This window comes from Solea solea, chromosome 21, assembly GCF_958295425.1.
Source record: "Solea solea chromosome 21, fSolSol10.1, whole genome shotgun sequence".
Taxonomy (NCBI): Eukaryota; Metazoa; Chordata; class Actinopteri; order Pleuronectiformes; family Soleidae; genus Solea; species Solea solea.
This window is the reverse complement of record NC_081154.1, coordinates 9,590,047-9,617,136: the sequence shown is the minus strand read 5'-3', so window position 1 is coordinate 9,617,136 and position 27,090 is coordinate 9,590,047. Positions and strand designations below refer to the sequence as shown.

General features: G+C 41.0%; 2 protein-coding genes across 3 annotated transcripts in view; both read right to left on the bottom strand.

Annotated features, from left to right (window-relative positions):
- wnk4a (WNK lysine deficient protein kinase 4a) overlaps positions 1-20,620 on the bottom strand; it is a 34,533-nt gene extending 13,913 nt beyond the window's left edge. For both annotated transcript variants that reach the window (XM_058620590.1, XM_058620591.1), the window contains exons 1-7: positions 20,487-20,620; positions 19,621-20,274; positions 5,095-5,267; positions 4,652-4,872; positions 4,031-4,188; positions 1,744-1,832; positions 977-1,196 (exon numbers count right to left, since the gene is read on the bottom strand). In XM_058620590.1, coding sequence (XP_058476573.1) covers positions 977-1,196; positions 1,744-1,832; positions 4,031-4,188; positions 4,652-4,872; positions 5,095-5,267; positions 19,621-20,241 — 1,482 coding nt within the window. In that variant the 5' untranslated portion in view covers positions 20,242-20,274; positions 20,487-20,620. The remainder of the gene's footprint in view (positions 1-976; positions 1,197-1,743; positions 1,833-4,030; positions 4,189-4,651; positions 4,873-5,094; positions 5,268-19,620; positions 20,275-20,486) is intronic.
- A 999-nt stretch (positions 20,621-21,619) lies between these two features.
- Positions 21,620-27,000, bottom strand: vps25 (vacuolar protein sorting 25 homolog). Its single transcript, XM_058620593.1, has 6 exons — positions 26,880-27,000; positions 25,134-25,279; positions 24,700-24,753; positions 24,034-24,122; positions 22,879-22,954; positions 21,620-22,441 (listed from the first exon to the last, which is right to left on the bottom strand). The coding sequence occupies exons 1-6, from the start codon at positions 26,924-26,926 to the stop codon at positions 22,329-22,331; spliced, it is 525 nt and encodes a 174-aa protein (XP_058476576.1). The 5' UTR covers positions 26,927-27,000; the 3' UTR covers positions 21,620-22,328.
- Positions 27,001-27,090: the final 90 nt, after the last annotated feature.

Here is a 27,090-nt window from a genome sequence, read left to right as displayed (position 1 = left end):
TGTGTCTTGCACAGCCTCTTGTGACACACACAGTCCAGCAGAGTGGGCTACTCAACACATAGTCAGATTACAGTGGACTGGATGTTCTCTCTCTCTCTCTTTACTGATACCAAATTTGATCTTGATGAAAACTACCGCAAAGAGGTAAACAAGTCAGGAGCCGTGGCTCGCATTTTCATTAAAAGTGACCTCTGCAGAGGAGGTTCTGGAAGGACTGTTTCGTAACCACCAAGAGAGCCATTATATTATTAAAGACGTGACCCCAGTTGCTTCCTGAGACACGCTCTCACATTACAAACCATTGATGATTAAATGTTGAGCTATGCCCTTGACACACTCAGCGAGGCTTTCTCTTTATGGTCGAGAGCACGTGTCAGTGTTTCTGCTGTCATAACAGCGCTGTCAAAGAAGTATAATGATGCTGGACGCATTAGTGAGGCTGACCTCACAAGGCTGAGGGGTCAAGTGTCACAAGACACATCACAGAAATAGATTTTTTTTTATTTCACTAATGGTGCTCGACTGTGATATGATGCTTCAACAGGATCTTTAACGTGAATATCTGTACGTTTGTGTGAAACCTCTACAAAATCTACAATATCCATGGATATTTTGCATTTGTTTGCCTTCAATAGCACTAGGTAGCAGTAATTACTTAAAATAATGAGTTAAGTGTCTATTTTGAGCAGTCATCTAATTACATCACCTTCTATTTAAAGCATCCAGATAAAGACAATTAGTTTATGAAGAGGAAATAGATGTCTAATTTGTATTAAAACATATCCAGTCCAGTAAACCAGTATAAAAAGCTATCATCATAAATTAAAATCAGGATGATGTGAGGTTAGCTGAAGTCGCCACTATCTCTTGATCTGGAATCCATTATTCAATTTCCTCACTATTAGCTGCTACAGAGTGGGTCAAGCAGAGCAGGTTGTCCTCACAGTATAATGTGCGCGCGTGAGTATCGGCCTACCATCTCCTGAGCCACCTCCTCGGGCACGTCTTTGTAGAGCTCAAAGAGGAACTCGATGGCATTGTTGTCCTTGTACTTCCCGTGCAGCTTCTTGGTGTCGTCCATGCGCAGCCACAGCTTCAGACCCGACTTCACCGTGTCGTCCTCCTCGGCCAGCTCTACGTGCACGCCGTTGTTCTCGTGGAAGAACGGGTGTTCCAGGAGGTCCTGAATGGTGTACCTGCAGGAAAGGAAGGAGGGCACTTTAAAAGACAGATACACAGCTTTCTCTCATTAAACGCTGCCTACTCAATGCTCAAAAGAAGATATTTGCTTTTTGCTTTCAGCCGCTAATCACAAACATTCCACTGTGGGAATCACAGTGTGGGCCTACAGAAGTGAAAACGATGATAAGTACAGGAAGCTTTATACAAATATAGTTACAAAACAGGCTTTCTCTCGGGCTGCTGTGACCTTGTGAGTCCTGCACTCACACTGGAAAATTAAGAGAACACGACCTGCGAGAAAACATGGCAGACATGTCTGACTTTACTGTGAGATTCCTTGTGTTTTTGCAACAGAAATAATAGTGATAATAATAATAATAATAACAAAACGATAGAAAACAGCATTTTAGTAATGTTTAAAGTTTCTCGTGTGTGTTTTTCACTATATTTATTAAAAAAATATGTATATCTGCACAAAGTCTGCGATGTCAAGACGTAGAAGGCAGGGGAAACGGAACAACGCGAACTTGGAAACAGTGCGATAGCTTGTTTCAAGTGTACCTTTCATCTTTGTCCATACGAATGCAGCCTTCAATGATCTCCTTCAGTTCGGGGACCTTGACTTTGTAGAAACTGTCAGGTTTCATTCCCTGCAAGAAAAAAAATAAAGGAGCACACTGAGTTTTCACTTCATCCGCACGGCCACAAATTGTATCAATAAGTAACAGATGAGCTTCCGTGGCTTTACGGATTCAAAGCACGGACTGCCCCTCCCACCTGCACGACATGTTAACATACTCTTCTCTGCTTGGTGACACTTGCCACCATGACATTCTGTTCTGCAATCATGTCAACACTGGAGGAAAACAGAATCTGGAGCTCAGGAAAATGGAAAAACCCCACAGTGCTCTCCTTCCTTTTTTTTCTGACGACAGTCATGACAGCTTTAGCTTTAACGTACAACAAAAGCACATGATATAAAGGAGCTTTTCTAATTGTTATCATGCTAATAATATACATATATTACAGCCAAGCGCCAAATGGTGTAAAAAAAAATGACTGATAGGAAAGATGTTCGGTCTGCAGATACCCAAACAACCAGTAATTAAGATCTGAAGCAGAGAACAGAGGTTTGTTTGTTTAAGCAGTTTGCCTCTCTGACCTCAGAGTCACCTTCACAATAAATCAGTTTTTCAAATCTAATTTGTGGCTCTGCACCTTTCCTGTGGTGAAAGAGATCGAGATAAGGCCGCAGGAAATATGCTGCAGGGTTATTGACTTTGCTTTATCACATTTAAAGGAAACAATCGGTGGCTTTAGTGCAAAGCCACGACAATTATCTTGCATGATTATAAGGATTAAGCAGAAAATTTGGCTTCGTGTAAGTGTAGCTATTTTCTAAATTGATGTGGACACATTTGTTTCAGGTCAGGGGAACCTTAATGCTATAGCAGAGAACAGCGTGTTTTCAACTCTATGGCAGTCTGACACCATCCTGCCCTAACATCATGACACGCTTGTGTTCTATTTTTGAAGCATAAACATCAGAAAATCCCTATTTCCAGCTGCCTCACGTCAGTGTTTGTAATTTTCTTCGGTTTATATAATGAATATCTGTTGGGTGAAGCAAAAACATAAAACCTGAATTTGCATGTTTGACCTGTCATTGTTTTTCCTACACATTTTCACTTATTAATGGATTAATGACTGAAAAGGAACAGAGATGACAAGAGAAGATACATAAATAATGAAGAATAATTAAACATTTGTCAACAGATCCTAGAATATTAGTACAGGAGACAATAGTTTTTAAATGAGGGGGAGATTGTGTCCATACATGATATGGTATTTTACACTATAGGAACACACATTTTTTCATTTATCTATTTATTTGAGGTGAAATTAAACCAGATTCCGCACAAGGCATGGACTATTCCCAAAGCCAAATGATTTCCAAGAATCTGACATTTATATGAATTCTGCTTTTCATATATATATATATATATATATATATATATATATATACATAAAAAAATACACACTAAATGCTAAACAAATAAATTGGCACATTTTGTCCGCATATGAACGGCTAACATAAATAACTAACGACAAGTACAGCTAATGTGATTTTTCACCTAGTTTTTCCGACTGCTCATGAAACATTATGACGCTGTCTAGTTTCCGGAGGAGCCAGAACCCACTACGACTTGTTGGCATTGTCACTCTCTCACTTTCCAGCCTTCGTCAGACTCTGTTTGCTTTGCATATGTGACACTCGAGTAAGAAAGTGCACTCTTTGTGGAGCAAAGCATGAGACACACTTTCCAAAACATATAATTCTGCCGTCGCCTGCTTTTTGGCGTAACTCAACTACTGTAATGCTACACTCTTAAAAGTCACTACTGTGCTTCTGGACTTATTTCCCCTAAGATGTCCTGCATTTATTTTTCTCTTTAAAAAAAAACATGTGATATGGTCTAAATCATGCGCTGGCTTCTGTACTACATGTGTGTAATGGGTGTAAACCACCTTCTTCCATATATAATCATGTTAACATGACAAGAAAATAAATTCATTACCTAACACATCTGTCATTTGTCAATAAAGTCAGTGTCTTTGAACTGATGCAGACACTGACAATCAGTGAGTCAAACAAAAATCATGGTATGTAACCTTCAAATGGAAAAATCTGAGCCTTTAATAGACAAAAAGCTGTTTTTATTCCTTATGATCCCCACTTTTTTCCAAGGTTTCAGGATATCCAGACATTTACCAATGATGCAGACATATGTGGACAATTAAGTACGGGGTTAAAATACCATAATCAGGTCCTTCCAGTCATACTTACGCTGGTAACTTTGCGGTAGATCTGGGCAGCGTTTTGGCACTCAGAGTACGGGTACTCAGAGGTGGCCATCTCCAGGATGCACATTCCAAAGGCGTAGACGTCCACCGCCTCGTCGTACTTCTCCTCGTACATCTCCGGGGCCATGAACTCTGGCGTTCCTGTCAGGGCAGAAGTAAAGATCTCCCGTTATTTCTGTTGTTATTTCTGGGTCCCCAGAAATGTTCACGCACACCAAATCTTACTGAGTAAATCCAAAACAACTTTTCTCATTTCCAAAAAAATGTGAAATTACAAATATCCAGGGACGAAATAGTTCCAGAAATGATCCAGAAATGGTTTTACTGGAACAGATTCACATTTATTAAACTAAACAAATGTGAAAGTACCAACAAGTCTTCACAACTGGACACTGACACTACCTCCTTTTCATGAAAATCCTTGTATTGACTTGTCAAAATGAAGAAGCCTTCAAAAATGTGCATGTTTTGGTCCATTTCCAGTGATGTTTTAGCTGTAAAGGGTCTGAATTTAGACATTTTGTTCCAGACAGTGTCTCAAATATGCTCTAAGTGCAGGGTAAACAAGATAAAGCCTCACACACAGACCTAAATGAATACTTACCAATGACACTTTTAGCAAAAGAGGCACTTTTGAGAGTGGCCAGCCCCAGATCCCCTATCTTGACAGATCCGGTTGGGCCAGTGATGAAGATGTTGTCACACTTGAGGTCACGGTGGATGATGGGAGGAGTGCGCGTGTGCAGAAAGTGAAGCCCTTTGAGGATCTGGCGACTCCAGCGCTGCAACAGCTTCAGCTTCATCTCCTTAAACCTTTTCAAGTACCTAAGAAGAAAAAAAAAGGAAGATACGTTTAAACAATCCCACTCTAAACATAGCAAAATAAAGCACAGGAGGAAGCTTTTCTTTTGGACCGAATAATCCATCTCTTTATTTTGACAGCGCAGAGGAAGTTTTAAAGTGGCCTGGTTTCATTTTCTTATCGCATCATATAAAAAACAAAAGACAAGCTGTCAAACGTAACGCAGAGACTTTGACAAAACTCACGTTTTGAGCGTGCCTGACGTCATGAGTTCAGTCACCAGAATGATGCACTTGTGGCCCTTCATTGTTGACTTCCAGGAGTCATGGAAACGGACGATGTTCGGGTGCTGCAGGCCCTTCAGCATGTCCACTTCCTCGCTGAAGCGCTGTCGCTCCGCCTTGGTCAGTTTACGGGTCTGCAGAGGACATAACGTGTGTGTTTACGTGCACTGTAAGAACACATTTTTCACCGTGCACTAGAACAGAGACAAACCTGTTAATTCTGCAATCTGTATGCACACTTTATATGCGATTGTGATATAGTATCGGGGGTTTCTTATCATAGTGTTCCCATGTAAAGCCCTGTTGTTTCTTTATTGACTGAGTTGCCTGAGCAGTCATGGTTAACAAGTATTTGTTTGGTTAGTTTTTCCCTCAAAAACGTTACACTCAGTCGACATGAAAGCTCTGATCGAAATCTAGACGACCGGTTAACATACAATCACGTCACATTAAACCAAAGCATTACATCACCTGGTATTTTCTGGAACCACGAGATGTTGTTTACATTTAAAAAAAAGTAACACTGGGATAACCCAAATGTGGATAAAAGTGCATGTGGCAATGCCGACTGCTATAGTTCACATAAATAAATAATAGATAATTGCACAAACAAAGAATAAACTGTATCCTGTGGCATGGTCATCCAGATTTTAAATAAACTGCGGTGTGAAGGTTGTTCAGTAAACTATTTATAATGCAGTTGTGTTGACAGGTAAGTAGCAGCGCCATGAAGGTTCAACACTGGTCCTCTGGTTACGTAAGTTGATAACAGTAAATACGGAACCAATTTTGATAAATCACTGTTACTTTAACTAATGAGCTTGCTCCAGGACTGAAAACCACAGGTTCATCCATCTGGGCGACCCCGCTGTTACATAATCATGCTCACTTTTCCAATAAGGGAAGCTCTAACTTGAAGGGGGGGGGGGGGAGGTTTCCAAAAATCCATGTAAACCTGAACCAAACACTGCAATCATGCCCGATGAACAAAGACATTTTTGTGCTTCCTCTGGGATGAATGGGCCAATTTTACTGTTGCTGGAGTAACTCGGTTTGCGGTGTGTGGTTGGTGGAAAACTCCGGGGAGACTTGAGGAACCATGAATCCTGCATTGAGGTGGAATTCTGGGAAAAACGCTCCGCATGTGTTTATGCTTACAATCAACATGTCCGCTGCACTTTCCCCTACCTCTCTGCTTTTCCTAGAATAAGTTAGTGGGTTGCTGGAGGCAGACTGTCTGAGGACCCACGATGTCTTGAGTCACACCCACCAAAGGCCCCTTTTACCTGCGTCAGTCACATGTCAGACCTGCCACTTTGCACCTGAAGACTGAAACACGAGGGCCCCCCGAGCTCGAAGGCAAGAAACAGAGGTGACTTCTGAGTGAGTGGTTTGCATCTGTGTCGATAGCAACGGCACAGGCTGCAGCTTATTCCTCATATATGTAAGAGCTGTCTGAAATCGTTTACTACTGAGCTACGATCATACATACGGACATGTGTCCTCTGGAGTAGGTCAGTTGTAATTCAATCATCCTGCATACAATTAAGCTTTGAGGAGGCCCAAAGTACATCATTATCTAGATGTCGAGGTTCACAGCCGCCTGTGTAAATATACACAGATACATGCAATATGACAAAAACCAGGGTGTGAATCTTAAGAGTGCGTGCACTATATGCGTGTGCAGTTTAGAGATAGCCAGGGTGAGTGAGTCAGTGGGTTTATGGTGTGATGTACATCTGGTTATTATCTAAGTGTGATAACATAAGACCCCTGTGTAGCGAGCTGTGTCTCCTGTGGATAGTCACTCGCGCAGACAGATGATGGCTGTTGCCGGATTGTGCTGCGCGGAGTCAGCGGCACGCTCATTAGCCATGGTGTGCAGCAGAGCCCCCCTTGGAAACCCCGCCACTTCCAAAACCACAGGATTTACTACAGCCTAGCATGCGGGGGGGGGGGGGGGGAATGGTTGCACAATTCAAGGATGCTAAACGCAGGGATTCTAGGGAGAAGCAAAAAAAAAGAATTCCTGCTGTGCACACACTGAAAAGTGCTATTCATGAAATGTGAGCTGTCTCACAAACTGGTGTGATTATTTCATGTGACTAATCGTAAACATGTCCTTGGTTCAACCCTCTAAAACGCTAATTTGACTTAATTAGGGTAATTTAACATTAACGAAGCCTCCTCCCAGTAAATAAAGAGTTTTGCTGTGACTAAAAACAGAAATGAAAAGACTGGATGGGTTTGTTCTCCATGCAGGTCAGTAATAATTTAGAAAAACATAATACATTTAATACTTAACTGATTACTAAATGAATTAACTACTTGATAATTGATTAATCGGGTTGAGTGTTGTTGTTTTTAGTAATTTAACCAAGCTCTCTGTTTTTTCAGCCTCTTAAATGTGAATATTTCCTGGTTTCTTTTGCTCCATATAACAAAGACTCCACTAAAACTGGAGACACTGGAGAACGTAATCATTTCAAGGTTTGCATAACAGCCACGAAATAACTGACAGATGAATCAATTATCAACATCACTGTTCATTGCAGCCCTATGATTATTTCCTTCATTATTACAGACACTTATACTTAAATTAGACTTAATGATATTCAGTTAGAGGCCGCCGTGTTTGTCTTATGTTAAAAAATAATATGTGAAGAGCAGGGCTGGGAATCACAGGTTACCTCACATGGTCCACAATCCCAATAATATCACGATGCAACGATTCTGTGACATGTAATATTCTGCAAGACAGTCATATAGCGATCACGATATCTGTCTTAAGTGAAGAAAACTAAATGTCCGTGAAAAGTTAAAAGTGCAGGATTTCTCGATTTATTAACAACAAAGACAACAAAGTGCATAAAGGCTATGTATTGAACATATTTAAGGCAGTTTTCTCCGCCACTATCCCGCTCTAAACTCCCTAAGCTCGCCAAAGGCCAGGTAACTTCTACCAAAGTGAAAAAGTCAGGGAGTGTTTACTTTGCAGCATCTTGATTTATGAACTAAAAGATCAATATTTACCCTGGCGTATCGATAATCGTATTTGCACGAGGAAGGACGACGGCATTATCACCAAATCGATATTCTGACCCACCCTTAGTAAACAGTAGAGTATCTATCTAACTATCTGCCAACCACCTCTCTCTTGCTTCTGCCTTCTTGGACGAACAAGGTTAAAAAAAACAACACTGGAGAAAGTGAGGCACAAAAACAAACAAAACACATTGGTATATTCATCAGATCAGTGTGCGAATGTTGTCTAATAATGTTGCCTCTTCCAGCCGGATGGTTTATTCTTAGTCACGGAGAGGTGTATGTGTACATGTGTGTTGAGTTGGGGGGAAGGTGGGGGGTATATTTGGGCTCTGTGCCAAACTGAAGTTACATAAACAGTGTAGATGGTGTAGAAGCCACTGTCAACACCCATATTATGACGACCGGGACATGATCACGACATGTCAGCCAACAATTACACCAAACCAGGTGGTTTACACTGCGGCTTCGTACAGGAACGGAACTGCACTGATGTTACACTCAGACAGTCTGGCCAGGATTTGGGGAGCATCCAGGGAGTGAGTGTGGAGTGGCTGCGGTATCTGTAGGAATCTGCACAGGGAAAAGTAGGCCAAGGGAAATAAGGGAATTCAGTCATCGTACTCATTGCCTACAAGGAAGTGTGTTAAGGGTTAGAAGCAGATGTTCATATTCTTCTCTTGAAGACTGGGGACTGCGTTCACAATCATTTTAAGTATAGTGCTGAAAAGTTGAGTCATTCAATGTTAACTGGAAAGAACATATGTTGCTCTTTTTTTTAAACCCATTACATATATATATCTCAACATGACACCCAGTCTAAACGTTGCTCATCAATGTGTTTTGAATTGTTTCTCATAATCTGAAAGGGACAGAGGATTAGACTTTGTCATCACAGTTGAATCCACTTGTATGCGTTGGGATTTGGATGTGTCGAGTGACTTGTGCCGTCAACAGTCTGCTAACAGCACTGCAGAGATGTCAGGTGGCCAATGTCAGGGGTTAAAGGTCACGAATACAACTACGGCACTCCTCTACTGCATCAGCTGGTGTATTTTTGTATGAGTCTCTATTGTTCACATATTATTATTTGAATTGTTTATGTATTTTATGGTATTAAACTGGACTTAAATTGTCAGGGTTCAAACTACTTTTCCAAAATGTTAGTAAAGGTCAATTAAAAATGTAGAGTGTAACTTTGAAATACAGTATATACATATATATATATATATATATATATATATATATATATATATATATACATATATATGTATATATATATACATATATATGTATATATATATATTTATATAAAATGTCTCTTATATTCAAACCATTGTCAAATGAGCTCACACAATGCAATCAACTCCACACAGCTCCCTGTGGTTCTAAGTATAGCGGCGTTTACTGTAGACTGTGTTGCCCGGTGACATTCACCCACAGGAAGTGATAAGTTTCACTTCGAGACAGACGGAGGCAACAACAATAACGTGAAAACTGGAAACAGGCTGGCATATGACTGAAAACACACAAAAAAAGCACCCACTGCTCCAAAAACAACAACAAACAAACCAAAACAAAACGGGTCTTTCAGCAGTTTTGAGGGATAAACACTTCTTGTCACCGCACGCCCGCCCGCCCGCGTGCTGCCACTGCATATACATAAACGCTCCCTCAGGCAGGTCACATAGTATTGCTTAGCATTCCAGAGCCTGAGTTTGAAGGACGCAGCATATTAATGACGTTGCTTCATTTTAAGCTGAATAACAACGGCAACAGCAAAATAAACCGCCAAAAGTCACGCACTGCATCTTTAAGATTGGCTGTTTTTAGGTGCTCCTATGTTCATCTTAAGCATAATCCAGTTGCTCAAAGGCAAGTGCAATACTTTCAAGTCTACCCTGACCTCAGTAAAACACTAAAAGGGTCACAGGTCACTCACATCTTCTTCTTCTTCCCTGTTATTCAATTATGACTTAAAGTACTGCTAACAGGCCATAATGTATGTGCGCTAGAGTTGCGATGCTGACAGTCAAGAGCACTGCTGACAAAGACCAGAGCACAGAAAGTATGCAGCAGGCAGGAACCTGCTCAGCTTCAGGATTACCAAACCACTGTCCATCAGAGGTGCTGGCAACTGACTCGCCAAGCTCTGGGATTGAGGTCAAAGGCAACGCAGGGAGAAGAAAGAAAGAAAAAAATAGTCCTGACCTGTCGAGTCTAAGACTGATATACCGGGCTTGACTGACACACACTCTGTACAAACACTCACAAACACTCCTTCACTGGTACAGTGTTGCATTTAGATGTGGGCCGGTCGGCACTGAGGCGGCACTGTAGTCTTTCCAAGGAACGGCCCGACATGTTCTGTAAATGGAGCGGGCAGAGGGAGGTTAGCCATTAATCTCATAAGGATTGAGGATTGAAACCAGCCACTGACTGCTGCTCTCCCTCTGAGAACCTGACCTAACGTGGCGCGGCGCCCGGCTAATTAGCTGCACGAGTAAAAGAGACCTCGATGTAGAATTACACTATCCCTGATGTGTAGCATTTCAACAGTGGAGCGTGGAGTGTCAGGCCAGTGTTGCCTAAACAGGAAAACAGTTCAGAGCACAATGACCAGTGCTGGATGTCATACTAAAATCTATCTATACTTAATGTCCACAATCAATCTTAATACAGCGCTCTTAGGTTTGTTTATGTCACATAAACCGTAAATTTGCACGGCAATTAATTGGCTGATATTTACACCGATTCCTTGTATGTATATATGCTTTAACCTAATACCGGCCTATTTATTGGTCTGCGAGTGCACAAGTAAAAGCCTGTCCTCTGAAGAGTGTTGTTTGAGAGCTGGAAGACCTTGTATCTTTAGTCTGTTTACTTTGTTATACTTAACTTCTCTTGCCCTGTCCGCTGTTTGCTTTTAGTCACACACTAAAACCTCATCTTCTATAAACAGCGCTGCCCCGATATTGAAGACTCTTCTTGTAATACTCTTGCCTTTTAAAAACTCCGCTTTGAGATATACAAACTGTAACTGAGTACATTCTGATGCGTCTTATTTAACTATTTTCCCTACGCTGTATGCTTTGTGTCACTGCCTTTTGATGCACTCTTTAAATGAGAGCTTGTGATTATGTGGCAATAAAATAGAATAACTGCTTGTGACGAGCACGGTACTGAAACGTCAGTACATTGAATATCTGAATCTATGCGAAGGGACATTACTTATTAGTAATGCTGCTTTAACACTCAACTTCAATGGTGTGTATAGCAACAATGAGAAGATGTGATTGACCGGTGGCACCTGCGACGTCATGAGGACATTCCTCCTTTACTCTGGTCAAGTAAACCCTGCAAGAGGGAGGGAGGAGGAAGCTTTCCAACTGCTGGAGGGGAGAATATATTAGCTGTTCTCAGTGTTATGGCATTTGCGGATAAGAGTGAGAATGGAACAAACACTTTGTCCTCTCTAACAAAGCCGGTGAACCAGTGAAAGAGCACAAGACACTTGGAGCCCGTGGCCGGCGAGAGTTGTTGTTTTTTTTTGTTTTTTTTAATGAAGAAATGTGAACGAGGTCAACACAATGACTCGAGGAGGAACAGCAGAGAGCACATGTTGCAGCATAGCCAAACAATCAACTGTAACGCGGTTATGCAATCGTACAAAATAGGACGACCGAGGCAACACTATTGATGATACTATCTATGTTAGACTGACTTTGTAAAGCTGAGGTTGCAGCCTTGTGTACAGCCAAAGGATTAGAGAAGCCTGCTTACCGGAGCAGCTGTGTGAGAATTCAATAAACATGTCATGTGTCACATGAGGTTTCGTGCACATCCATAAATAAGCATATGTTCAGCGGCTCCTCCCACTGCACAGTGAGGGACAGTATTGAAAACTGTAGATTGGACGTGAGGGACCTGTGGGCTCTTAGTGCTGGCTCGACCGGCCGCACAGCTGTGGCAACCAAAAACAACAAGGAGATCTGTGATCGGTTATTGCTATCCGAGGTGAAAAGGTCAGACATATTTGACCATAAACAATTTCAAGTATGAGAATGTCCACGTTTCTTTGTTAAGATGTCGCATTTGTGCCTTCGGGTGGGCACATTAAGTGAGCAATAAAGTAAGGAAGATTTATCTGCTGCTGAATTCTGAAGGTTGGTACAAAAACACACTGATGCTCATAGAGGGACATAAATTGATTTTGTGATGTGAAGATAAAATAGATGCTGTCATCCACCTGTCATTTGGCAATTACCTCTATAACTTAAGAGTTTTAATGGTCGCCGTGTAGAACAATAGATTTCGGGTTGGAATCATCAAGCTCTCAGTCTGACTCCAAGGAATGAACCGATGCCCGAATGCTTTGCAATGTTTACGATAATTATCCACCAGGCTGCTGTGAAACAGACAACAAGCTGCGACAAGTTCATGACCATACATATCTGAAAGGGTTTCAAAATTATGGCCCCGGGGAAACGTCTTTAGATCTTTGAACTGTGTGAGTATTAGCTCGCGGACCTTTTAATGGTGCACTTAAGTCCACTCCACCACTGTGACGTGAAACACTTTTTCAACAAACACGGGAAGGAAAATGTTTCGGTGCATGTTTAGAAATTGAATACCTAACATCTCCATCATGTGATAATTCAGTCGAGTCTGCAGTTGTTCATCTAATAAACAATTGACCTTGACCATTAGAGCCTGGTGAATGTATTATAACCCCAGGCTCCTAGAAAGGGTGCTTTTATCTCAGAGCACCCTGGCCTTCTTTGATATTACTTTCTTATGAAGTCAAAAGCTGATAAAACCCCCTTGAACATCACTTGAAATTCCAAATATCTGTAAAGTATTCCAACATTCCCGTATTCACTTCAGGATCAAATAAAGACTTTTTCTTGTAATAGTCAAAGTGAAAACACTTAAGGGAGATGAAACATGAACCATGTGTTACTGAACAGTTTGTGTCTAGTTTATTTACTCCACTCTGGCTCTGGTTGCAGGTACAGAGCAGCAGCAGCAGCAGCAGCGGCGCAGGGTTACACTGACAAACAAGGACATGCTATATCAAGTACCACTCGTAGATATAGTGTGCAAAGTGATGGTGTGCGCAAGAGGTGCCCACGTCACAGGAAGGCAACAGCATGAAAGATTTATGAATCTTATTCCCCCTCCACCGCTCAACTCAAGAATCAAAAATGACAAATACATGGAGAGAAATGAATGTGAGCACTTTAGAAAACCTGCAGAGCGCCGTGATAAATGTGAACTAAGAGAGCACAGTTTCAAATCTCGCCAGAGCACAAATGACAAATGTTTTCTGTTGACTGAGAAAACACATTACAGTGTTTGCTGATGGGTATTGCAAGGTGCCAGACCACAAACAGGTACAGTCATTACTGTACACCAATGGCCAATTCATCCCAGAGCTCACATGGCACCGTGCACCGTGCAGACGCCTCCGTCCTGCACAGTGTCAGCACACACGGTCAGTTCAGAAAAGACCACAGGTTACCCGTGGAGCAGCCTTTTCCCTTCCCAACTATGGCCTCAGAGCCCTAACAGCTATTAAAACTTGAGGTCTTTGGTTTGTTCAGGAAGCAGGGCCCAAGCTGCAAGGTGACCACATGTTTCACCCCTAAAGAAACGCCTATACAGTGACAGTGTCAATACTAAGAACTGAGGTAAAAACAAAGACGGATGTTCCACCAAACGGCTGCTGTGCACTGTGTGATGATTTTTGTCCATATAAAAGTTAACAGTCATGATAAAGATGTATGGCAGATGGTCTTTGGTCAAGCTAGAGGTTAAATTCTTGGGCAATTAGTTGAAAAACTTAAATAACTCTAAATAAGTAACTAAATAACTCTAGTTATTTCCACAGAAGAAGAAAAATACAGAATAAATACCACGACATTTATATCCTAATGCCACGGTATGGATAAACAGATCATTCACACACAACAGTGAGTTCTTACAACATAGTGTGATGATCATGATCACACTGAACTGTGTGTGTGAGGAATCAGTTTCATGGGGCAAAACCAAGACATCAGAGCTGATGTTACAAAGGGTTGAGGACAAAATCCATCCAGCAGAAGAGAAATGCGTCACCACCCAGAATATAACACAAACTCAAACAAGAAAAACAGAAAATGAGAGGAAAAATATGTGTTTTTAAAAAAAATGGATTAAAAAATACTTTATTGTGACATAAATTAAAACATATCTGCCTTAGAAACATTAAAAGTAAAAAAGGAATAAAAAAAGAAAAAAGAAACATTAAAAGTATATAAAGTTTAAAGTAAAGTATAACTAGAGACTGTATAAAATGCTGTAACTGAAAGAAGAAAATCTTTAAAACTGACCTACACTGCACATTGAAACCTCTAGTACATAATTGCCACTAACAGACTTTTTAAAATTTAAAAAGCACTAAAGCCGCTTTATAATCACTTTTTCTTCCCACACAGTGTTCCAAGTCGCTGTCTGACAGAACATGCAACTCAATTCTCCTAATTATTTACTTTACTATTATAATTAGAAGGGTTATCATAATTTTCTGGCAATGATGTCTTAACATATTTAATATTTTAACTTAGCGTTAAACACACACACGCAGACACAGAAAGTTCTTATTACTGTGTTTCTATGGTGCTTGGCCATAATCTTATCTACTACTATTTATCTACTAAAGTAAGCTTATCATGCTTACACTTTCACGAATTTAACTCAAACAACTTCACTCAAGCCATTGTGAGTTCATTCACTTCAAATAATTGTTTTACTTAACTTGTTTCTTGTATTTTTATTCATTCTAAATTGGTCGGTTCTTTGTGTTGGATTATTTTCCCATCTATCCTTCTATTTTTTTGGACCTTCTTATCACGGTATAAAGTGTCATTTAGATGTGTAGCTAAGACGTGTATAAAAAAACACACACACACACAGTCATGTTCAAGCACTTGAGTTTCCATTAGTAACATTCAAACACACCTAAAGTGCCCTGAGGCCGCTGAGCACAAAGCCACCATGCTCCCTCAGTTTGAACTGTACCTTCAGTATCCACTCTAAAAAAGAGACTTACACTATCAACAACAGCCAATGTGACACAGTTATCAGCGCAGAGGGCATGCTGCGTGACACAGACAAGCTGCATCGAGCACGGCAATCACCAAAATGATTGCACATTTAGAACAGAACGGAGTTTTTATTGAGAAAACAAAACAAGCGGCCCTCGCGTCAAAGTGACGTGCTGCCGTATGTAAGTGCAGGCTATCGTGGTGGGCCCCCTTCACGTTCTCCTCGGAGAACATTGGCTGGCTCTGATAAGCTGAATCTGGCTTCAGCATGGGCCCTCCGAGTAAAGACAGTGTTGATGTTGGCTACGGCAGAGCTGATAGGAAGCCCACAGCTCGCGTTATGTCACTGAACACTAGCCACATTCAGATAAAAGTTACACAGCCCGGCTTCAATGAGGCCCATGCAGGCAACAGAAATCTAGGACCGGTGCCAAACCGGGTTAATTCTTTGCTGTTTTAACTCGTAACTCTAAATACAAATGGTGCACAAGGCGTTAATTAAGTTTTACAGATTTAATTTGACCTGCTGCTATTATATGAGCTTATAACTCTGAGTTAAAGTGTAAACACTTCAGCTTCCAACTCTAGACCACGTGAGCCCATTGTCCCTGCTACAGTCGTGGCTTTAAATCTCACAACAAAATGGATGAAGTAAATCTTTCACGAACACAACACACATCTCCTTTCTTCTCGCTTTAGTCCTCAGATAACGTCTGTTTTCCACTTCCTGTTTCTTAGCAGTAATGGCTTCTGTTTATTTTATCTAACCCAAACAGATAAAGACTGCACTTCATATTCTTATATGTGCTTTGTCTTAATCAAAGGAAAGTGTTATCACAAGTTGGTTCAACTCCACATTATTTAGTTATCATTAGTTTTGGTAGTAAAAAATAAAAAAAAAACAAAGTAAAACATAGAACAGCATCAATTAAAAAAATAGGGACAAAATTATAGAATAGAAATATTATTATATGGGAATAGAATTATAGAATTATAGACATTTCAAAAATGGACAGAGAGACAATGAAGTGAGCTTTACGAGTAGTGGGGCAAAATAGAATGCTTGCACTTTTTTATTACCAGTCAACAGCCTAAAACAAAACCTATATTGGAATGAGTATTAACAGCCAACTCAGCGTGCAGTATCACCAGGAGACAAAGTGTACTGGGGGGATGATTTCAGGATAGGCTAACCACAATTTAAAAAAAAAAAAAGTCCTCATTAGCTTAAGAAAATGTTTGAAAAACAAATTGTGACTGCGTAGAAAAAACCATGACCACACACGGAGTCCTCTTACTCAGCAGAAAACTGTCTCTCAGCTCGTATTTGAAAGTTGCTGTCACTTCCTGCGTGCAGCACAGGGGATGTCGCCAGGCGACACGAGCTCCGACACTGACAGACACAGACAGAGCTGTGTGGAGCTGATAGGCCTAATGTGTTAATATTTCAAAGTCACACAGTGGAGTTTAAAAGCACAGCCTGAATAAACAGTGAAAGTGCTGGAAAATGCAGTAGAGAATGGTGACGCAGTGTGTGCTTTCAGAGAGGAAAAAAAAAAAAATGAAATATGAGACTATTAAATTGTCTGACCGTCTGCTGCAGGCTGCAGGGGAGGGAAAGTGTTGGAAAGTGCCACCCGGGTAATGTGCAACCAATGCCCTTTAAAGAAGGACAGGTCCACGCAGGGAGTGACGACCAACGTTTCATATTTGTTGCAGGTTTGTGACGTACAGCAGCAGAGATAAAGTGGACTGTAAACTCTTATTTTTGAGCTGATGAATGGAGGGGGGGGTGCGTTATTGCGTTATTCACCTTCACGTTTGCCTTTAAGCTCACCCTGTGTTACCTCCCTTGCACCTGAGTCACCTGTGGACCTATTGGGTGGGGGGTTGCTAGGTAGCCACTGCCTGGGAATTTTTTATTTCAGCAATAGAATCAGGCGGCTGTAAACTTACAGACACACGTTTTTATTGCTCTACACTTCCACATTTGAAGAGTGTCCAGCAGCGGGACATGTCGCTTTCCTGTCGCCTAATTACCGACACACAGCAAACGTGTCTTCTGCATTCCCCCGTTCAGCCAGCGTACTGTACATTTGTGAGGCGCTTGGTTTTGCCTGATAATATTTCAGCACCGCGGATCACTCAATCTCTAATTTTAGCTGCATGAGTGTGTGTTTCATAGAGTTATTATGACTGTTACCAGAATAGTGATGCACGTCGACAAGAAACCCTCAGGGGGACAGGTGCTAGGTACCAAAAATATCACGTAACTCCGATATACAGTAGCATCACAACATGCAGCTTTCATGAAAGAATTGAAGTGCATTGTTTAGTGGACAACGCCCCATACTGACCTGTAATGAACTGTAAAATGTCCTCATTGGTAATTATGACTTATTAAAAATAATGAAGTGTATTACTGAGAATTAGTGCAGATGTGCCTTCAAGATTTTTAAGTCCAAACTTCCTGCAGATTATAGCACGGGCTTTGTAATACATAGTTCAAAGAGGCTTACGGTATTTCGACTAGACTCGCAATGACGCACCTTCAACTGCTGCTCCGACAACATTACAGGAGCGACTGTGTTTTGCCACCAACAGCCTCCTTTTGTGTTCTTTGAAGCAAACCGGGGACACATGTGGAGGACGGGCAGTGATGCCGCTGTCGCCAAGTCTGTCTCTCTCGGATTAACTTATCACAACAGCAACCATATCAACAATGGCCACCTTTAAGCTTATTAGGAGTGATTAGGGGAGCTCAACTGGGCTCATGTCTAAAGTGAGGAGATAAAATAGCATGCTTGTGGTGCGTTCCGGATGTAGTCATAAGTCGGAATTTTTCCACTTCCTTGTCGGACGTTTCAACAGAAACGCCCCCTCAGGACAGATGGTGGCTGCCACTCACATAAATAATAAAAACAAGACTGTTCAGTCTTTATCCATAGACACTGTGCTGTTTGTGTTTGCAATACATCATGAAGTGCGTTGTTATTGACTGGAATTGCTAACAATGGCTTTTTTTTTGTCTTCGGAGGTGACATCACTCCCAGTTCTGACGTAAATTGAACGTGAACATTGTTTCCGACATGTCCCCCAGCCACAGAGCTGCAGCGTCATTCATCGTTAATGTGTTTCCCTTGACAATAGCAGGGGTAACCACTATAAAAGTCAAAACCTCAAACGATGACGAACGCCTGCTTGTGTGTTTTGTCTCGAGGGTGTGAAGCAGCTTTCGACTGTGGTGTGTGATGGCAGAGGGACAGGGACAGGGACGCCTGTGTCTTCCACAGAGCCCTGGAGTGACTGGGCTCCTACCTCCACTAAATGGACACCTGTTGTGCGAAGTGACAGGTGGTCTCCTGAGGCAGTAGACCCCACCTGCTAGTGCTGGAGCTTGGGGGCGGATTCACTTCACACTCTAATCCCTGACTGTCTGTGCTTAGGCACTTTTGACAAAGACGACCTCTGTGCATCTTGTTTTCAGTCGAGCACATGGGAGAGGGTGCTTTCCTTAAACAACTTTTCTTTCCCTAAAGGTTGAAACGAACAGAATAAAATCGATTGTGTGTAGTTCAGTGTCTTCATTTTAAGGGTTGTCACCTGATACTGATTCCACTCTACGTCACACATACACAACTACAAATGTTAACGGTGGACTTAGACTTAAATCTTTAAATCCTCCACAGTGCAATCAAAAAGAGGTGGCAGCTGTTAGTCAGGCTGTTTACTGGCTACATGTCCAACACTGTTATATATTTTTAAAAAAAAGTACTGACACCTGTAGTACAGTTTTACTTCTAATGTTTGCAAGTTACACGTGGGCACAAACGACTTGTCAACAATTGAAAAAGATCACACCCAAATACTGATGACAGATCATCACAGCTGCCCATCGGCTGTCCTCAGTCTGCATGTGAGAGACTCTAAGAGAACTAGCCTTGGTGTGACCTGTTGGTTTGGTTGGTAATGAAAACAGAGATTAGAGGGGATCATGGCAAGCAGAGTGGTTCATTTGGACTGGATAACCTGGGTTACCATGCACACACCTGACACAGCCCATAGCTCAAGGTCAAGGAAGAGTAAAACACAGTAAATTAGCTGCTTCACATCAACTGTGATGAGAGGGGGGGGGGGGGTTAGAGCCCAGGGGGATAGGAAAGCAGGGGAAGTAACCTATTTACAGTACCTTGCTTAAATTTGCAATTTTGGTGTGCAGGCGAGGATTTAAATGTGATCTATTTGTGGTTTTATGTCACACTTAAAAGCTCCACTTTGCAGACTTTTTCCATCCTAACTGGCAATATAACATTTTTACTTTCTTAATTTTTCAATGTAAAGTCCCTCTTACCTGTAGCTCACACCACGCCACCTCCACTGTAGTCTCTGTGTCCAGTCCTTTATAGACCGTCTTGAAGGATCCCCTTCCAATCTCTATGTTGAACTTCAGGTATCTCCCATCTGGTGAGGTTGCCACAGCTTTGGTCTCCACGTCTTCCTTCTCTTCCTGCTCCCACTGGGTGTCAAACTTGATCCGAGACAGGATCTTGTGCTGTTTATGCTGAAGTTCATTTTCAGAGTCAGAACTGGCTTCCCTTGATCTCGGGACCGGATCCCAGTTGCCAGAGAGAGAGCTGGGTTCCTGGCTGCTCGGCGGTGTGTTGGAGCTGGTCCCCGGGCTGGAAACTGGGGACGGGGACGGTGGGGACTCGTCTGTTTTTTCATCCTCTGCTCTGGACTCGCACAGTGTTGGGATATTCTCGGCTGACCAGGACAAGGCTTTGGAGAGCACGCCGCTGTACAGAGGCGAATCTATGTCCATGCTAATCTTCTGCAGCCCATAAGAGTTTCTCCGTGCGCCCAAGCCGTGCTTCCTCAGCACGGATGGCACCCGGGACAGACAGTCGTCGGTCATGTTCACGGAGAGTCCTGGGAAACCGCGTCCTAGTATCTCAACCTGTGCGTGTGACATTGTTGCAGGTTGAACGCCTCCCGTCTCTGGAGCCTAAATGTGGAAATGGCACCGGGACAGTAGAGTACCGTTACTTTTCCATGATGTCAGGGAAGTCAGTGGCTTTCAACAAAGGCTGATACACGACAACACATAGTATGTGAAACTGCCTGAAACAACATGTCTGAGCTGCCTTCACCTGTAGCGCCGTGTAGTCAGCCTTGGAAATGTTTATTTAAATGGATACAAATGGGAAGAATACTCACTCATAACAGCCGCTGTGTAAAAAGGAGTTGCACACAAACGCACATTGACGCAGGGCTCCTATGGAATAACGTCTCTTCTTCTTCTTCTTCTCTTCTCCTCACCAATTCCGCAGCCATAATCTCCGCTGAAAGGACGGAGCTGCCTATATGAACAGAGCAGCGGAGGGCAGCGCGTCCTGTGCGCTCCCAGTGCACAACTCCGCCCCTCACGGCTTTGACGCGCCTCCAGGTCGAGCCAAAGGGAGTAATAATTACCGGAGTGTTTGCAAACGAATACTCGGCAAAACCACAACATTTCAGGTGAATGTTTTTCCCTTTCATTTTTTATAAAGTGGTGTCTAAAATGATATGTGGGACACATTTCAAAATCTAATAAGATGTTTTATTAGGACATGTCAGCGGTGTATTATTAGTATGATGATGATTGTTATTATTATTGTAATTAAAGGTGTTTTTATTAGTATGTGTTACAGAGGGGATGGATGCACATATGCGTTTGCAATTTCCTTGAATTGGTGCCAAAGTACAGTACATTGGAAGTCTGTGCGTAAAAGCGGCAGCAAAAACAGGACGTCACATCCTCGTGTCAGTGTGTTTAAAGGCAACTCGAGTTTCCCTGAATTTAGATACAACCACATCACTGCCTCTGTCCATCTGTGCTCATTTGATAAGCTGGAGATGAGAGATGCGCCGCGGATTTGTTTCACCTGAAGAGGGAGCTATGCCGCCTGTTGCTGCTGAAACAGGACACCTTTATCTCCAGCACAGACCACACTGGGGGCCCCACGCCGGTCCCATACAAGGTCACACGCCGCCTTATCAGTGGAGGTACAGGGTTCACTCGTGTCATCGTCAACACAGGCTGAGACGCCGTGGCACATGATTTGAGTGGACCAGGATTCAGTCACACACACACTGTACAGCTGCAGGCAAAAAAAAAGTCTTGCAGCTCCATCACTGTGGTTTCAGTCTGCACGTCTGCACCATTCTGCCCACTGTGGGGGCGCGGTTACCATTACCCACCATGTTTTTCCTCAAACCAAAAAAGTTAATTCAAGGACGACAGGACTCTATAGAGTTATATGGGACATGTTGAGCATTCAGAAGAGTCATTTGAAAAAGAAAAAAAAAAATCATTTAGCAAATGTCTAATTTATTTTCCTACATGATATGAAAAAAAGTTGAATACAGAGAAAGAGAATAACAGGAGTGTCACAGTAGTTACTGCACAATAATAAAATGACAGCAATGTGTACATGAAGTCCACTAGTATTTCACTCCGTTGGATCAAACCAGGATTACTGGTTTAAGTCTCCATGGTGGTGTTCCTCTTCTGGAAGCATTTATTCTCAAAATAAAAAGTCCCTCTGGTGTTGTGTTCTGGGATGTGTTTGAGAGTCTGGTTGGAACAGAACAGAAGGAATAACCGAGCTAATTGTACCAAATATTTATGAGGGAAAAAATGGCATAAAACCTATTTTATTTACAAAATATAAAGAGTAAAGTTACAGTTGTTGGGGAAAGGTTTTCCCCAAGTATTTAGAAATAATAGTATTTAGTCCCCTGATATACTCATTGCATGTTTAAATGGCAACAAATGTTACCTGTGACAACTTCAAACATGATGTAAGATGTCACTTCAACTGCTATATTTCCCAAGAAGTAAAGGCTATGAAATTGGGGCAAACCAAAAGGCAACATTTACTGGACCAGCATCCTCCAGGCCGGGCACTGAGGTGCAACCTTTTATAGCCTTAAATGGCTAAATATTAAAATTTGCCTGTAAGGTACAGTACAAGGGCATTCTCCCAGACAGAGTGTGTGTGTGATTCCAGCACTTTCTCAGAAGAATTTGACTCCTTTCCCATCATCCATGCTGAAGACTTCTGCTTTGCCTTCCGTTTGTAAAGCTTGCAACGAGCGCAGAAGCATCCATTCCTCAAGACCATGGAATTCTGAGAAACAGAACAAGGTCATGTAAGACGGTACAAGGAAAATGTTCCATGATACTTTTTGATATTTCTAATATCTAAACATGTAATGATGAAAATGATAAAAAAGTTAAATTGTCAAAGTAAAATAAACCGCAGGAGAATTATTCTGACTCTTGTAGGATAATACTACTATGCTATAATTGTATAATGTTTTAAATTGTATTACTTTACAAATAAAGCACAGCATCTTTAAAAAACTTAGTGTAATTGCTGTACTTGAGAAAATGTACTGAAAATGTGTAATTTCACCACAAGGAAACAAGCAAAAAAAACAGCTTTCAAATGGGATCTAGTTGTCATTTGGTTGCTAAGAGTAAAAACAATAGAATTGAAAATGAAAATGTTATAGTGTAATGATGCTGATAAATGTGATGTAATGTAATTTAATGATATCATACCTTCACCCTCCGTGTCATCACCATTGATCAACTCATACAGGGTAAACACAGAGTTGACCATCCCATTTTTGGAAATCTATAATGTGAGAAAACAGAATAATGGTCACTCATAAAAACAGTCATGGTTTCTTAGCTTTTTTTTTTTTTCATAGGATTGAGGTGGTTATCTCTCAAACACTTACTAATTTTCAAAAATAACACACATATTTTGTTGGCCAACAGCTTCTATGGCCTTGTTTCTGAAGGTGCACACTCTGTACGGTCTGGCATGTCAAACTTAGTTAAACCTTTTTTACACCTACAGCCAAATTTTAAGATTTCTGCACAGATTATCCAGAGGGAGTTTAAGTGGCTCACAAGGGACTTGAACCCACAATGTCCCAATTATAATGCTACAATAAACAGAGCAGTTTCTCTGTGCCACTGACAGAGTGTGAGCTCACTCCTGACCTACAACCTCCTGTTAAAACTAAGTTATTACACGTGCAGCTCTGTCGCCACAAACATTAGACTTTTGTCTCGTCTGTTTTCTTCACTTTAAGTTTGGTATTTTTTTTTTCTAAGTCGTAAAACAAACCAAACTTCACTTGACTTTGTTTATATTATTCCCACACCTAGCTGTATGCAACAAACTGGCCCTGGTTCTCTTTGTTGGGTTATTTTAAAACAGGGGTTTTCATTCTGCTTTGGGCTTCATTTGTAAAACACCACAGCGGTTACCTAGGTAATCGAACAACACATTTACATGAACGGCAGTAACCTGGTAATGTGTGTTTACATACAGCAGGCCAGTGAGTTTCTTCTCTAACCAGAATACAAAGTATCACTTGCTTTGTATATTTCCTCCTTCCTTTCCAAATGACACTGTAAATCATTGTATGTATACAAAACTGTATTTCTTGTCATGATTACATGTCAAGTTCAATTTTACATGTGTTATCTGCTGCAAGTAATATTGTGTTTTGATAATCTCACTCGCTAGTTTTTATCCCCGAGTGTTAAAATGCTGAAAGATTAAATGTACCGCGTCCAATTTCCCCTTGGCAATAAATAAAATATTGAGATTCTGAAATGAGAACTCCAAACCTCTTCCTCTTTGTTGCTTGAATGCAGTTTCACAGAGAGGACATAGTGTTTCTTATCTTGATGACTCACCCACTGATATATTAGCTTGCCCCATTCCTCTGGTCGTCTCCACATGACTAAACAGCGGGATTTGTTTTTGTCCAGCCATTCAAGATTGCCTGAGGTCAGCCAAAACAATTTAAAACATGAAGTTTATCAATTCACAAGAATGAAATGCACAGTGAGACTATAGCGGTTCAAGACCTGAGCTTAAAAAGTACAGCTCATTTGAATCATGTACTTGCAGTGGTGCAACAATTGTTTTCCTTCTGCTGTTCACACAACAATCAAAAGCCCCGTCTATACTTTGGCCATCTTATAGTTGCGCCTTGTTATTATAAGGGTGGATTTGCCAGGTAATATGAGTGAACACTTCTCTGCTGAGGAAAATGTTTTGCTTGTTTGTTTCTGAGTGAGTATCAACCAGAGTATGTATTATATATTATACTCTGCTTATTCCACAAGCATTAGTAATATTGATGAAGTAATATAATTATAAAGATTGCTAATACTAGCTTTAAAATGTAACCTTACAATACTGAGCCACTGACTTTAGACACTCAGATGGGCACATGCACATTTGCTTCTTAAACAACACATATGTTATGCTGGAAAATGTCGAGAGTGTGGATCTAAAACTGGCACAAATACTAACAGGACATCACAGAACAAACATCTTGACAGAATAAAATGTACCTTTTTTTCTCAGTTCCTCAAACACAACTTGAATTGCTTCCATCGAGAGTTTTCCTAGAATTCAGTTAAGGCTGATAACAAAACAGTGGTTTCACTTTCAGAGCTCCTCTTCTCTCTCTACAAATACAAAAGCCCTGCAATACATTCTGTTAAAGAGTTATTGAATTGTGTTGTGAGAAACCAGTTAGCATTTAATAACTAACCCACATGAAATGTGTGTCAACTTCAATATCCTCTGGGTGAGGTGTAATTGTATGTCCCCATCTTAAAAAGTGCACCTATAAACCTTTGACTCACAAACTAAATTTAACAATCTAGGTCAACACAATGAGAGATAACAAGGACTTGAAAGCTGCGTTTCTAAAAAGGCATTTAATAGATTAAGCAGTACAATGGCTAAAATTGGTTTAATCACAGGTGATCTGGAAGGATACGTTCTATCTTCTTGTTGTTGAACACAGGACTTTCTTGGGCTTCCAAGACGTCCAGGGTGTACAGCTTGTGATGCCGGCAGTACGAGAGAGCGAGGGAACACCATGCTGCCAGCTGCTTCTGTCTAGTGTCAACATTGGGCTGTAGCCTGTCAATAATGAGATGAGCAAAAGGCGTAAAGTACATTTACCAAAGGGCAAAAACACCAAGATTGAATATATCTGTAATTTTCGTCTGAATTATGCCTCTCTTTGCTGCAAAAGAAATCTAAAAATAGGTGCAATTAAGTTCCCCAAACCTGAGATTTTGACTGTGGCAGTGACTGTTATAAGAGTTTTATGTACAAACTATTTTACCTTTTTTTTTTTGTTTGGGACTCTAAATAATTTTCATTTAACATATCAATTAGGTTAATTGCCTGCAAGTGTTCAGCTTTTAATCATCCATATTGCGTGTATTATTTTGGCATAGAGCTTCATTTCAATGAGGTGCATTGTTAAATTGGATTAGCACAGTACATTTTGGTCAGTTTTTCCTAAGCCTAAACCTTAGGATTGCAATGGAATTAAGTCATGCTAATTTGTAGTCCTCTGGTAATGAGTTTTAATCCTCTATGCCACTAATGTCTATCTATTAAGGAAGCCCCTTCCATGCATTTCAATATTACCTTACTTTTAAAAGGTTTACAATTTAAAATAGTCACCAGTGTAAAGCACAAAACACACAGTTAATATTCACTGGACAGGAAGTGATTACATTCTTTGTATTTGCTTATTACATCTATGTTTAATTTCAGCATTGCAGTCTTCTAGATAGTCACTACACCAGAGACCAATGTGCTGATCACATACTGCCTTCACTCTACAGTTTTGCACATCAAAGAATATAAAAATCTCACTTCTATTGAAATACTGAGTGGGTCACTTTATTATCCTTGAACTGACACAGTGATCCATCCCCAAAGTGCCAAGTATCAAGTAACCCCAACCACAGAGATACGACTGAAGCCACTTTTTTCTATAAACTATAATCTATAAAAAAAATAGACTACACAGACAACAATTTTCTATTTATACCACGTATAAACTACACACCACCTGTCCACTGGACTCGAATCATTTTTAATATGCAAGACATCACTTCCATACACACTAGGCCTGCTACTATTACTAGATTATTAACACCAAAGTATTGTAGTCTAGAATAGTTTACATGGTTCTATCTATTTAATGTTTGATGTTAGTAACTGCACCCTCTCATGTGTCTATTTTTGAGTAAACTACACTTTCACCTATGGGATATTTCTCTTTGTCTTGATACTTCTCTTTGTCTCTGTGTATCACAGAACCCGGAGGGGACTCTGGTTTAATAGTTGATTGTTGTTTTGGTAGATGCTAGCTGACAATGCGACAGAACAGGCTATCAACACAACTTGTTACTATTAATTGCTAAATGATCTTACACACCGCAACATATATTAGTAAAACGTTGATGTACTTGTGTCTTTGCACGATGCGCAGCTTCAACATGCGCTGAATAAAGCCGAATGAAGCTGTTAAACAAACTTCTGAAAGCCAGTAGGTGTGTAAATCCACTTCCCTAGCTGCTTCGTTTAGCCAGTTAGCCGGCTAACATGGTGCTAGCTCGTAAATCAACACGCTTCGGTTCGACTAAAATAGACACAACACAGGCCAATAACAAACAATAATTAATGTTCTACAAATGTTGTCTCTAGGAAGCTGACTCACGTAAAAAACGGTGGGAAATTGTACTGCCAGGGCCACTCAAAACTCATTTCAGTTGATGCGGTGTTTCACAGCTGACAGCTTCCGGAAGAGCGTCCACCCACTCAAATGTGTCCGACTCACACAGTCTTTGCTTTTTATTAAATCCAGTACATGAATTATACAAACACAACGAATTTGTATCACTTTAAGCATTAACATGTCGTTTGCAGTG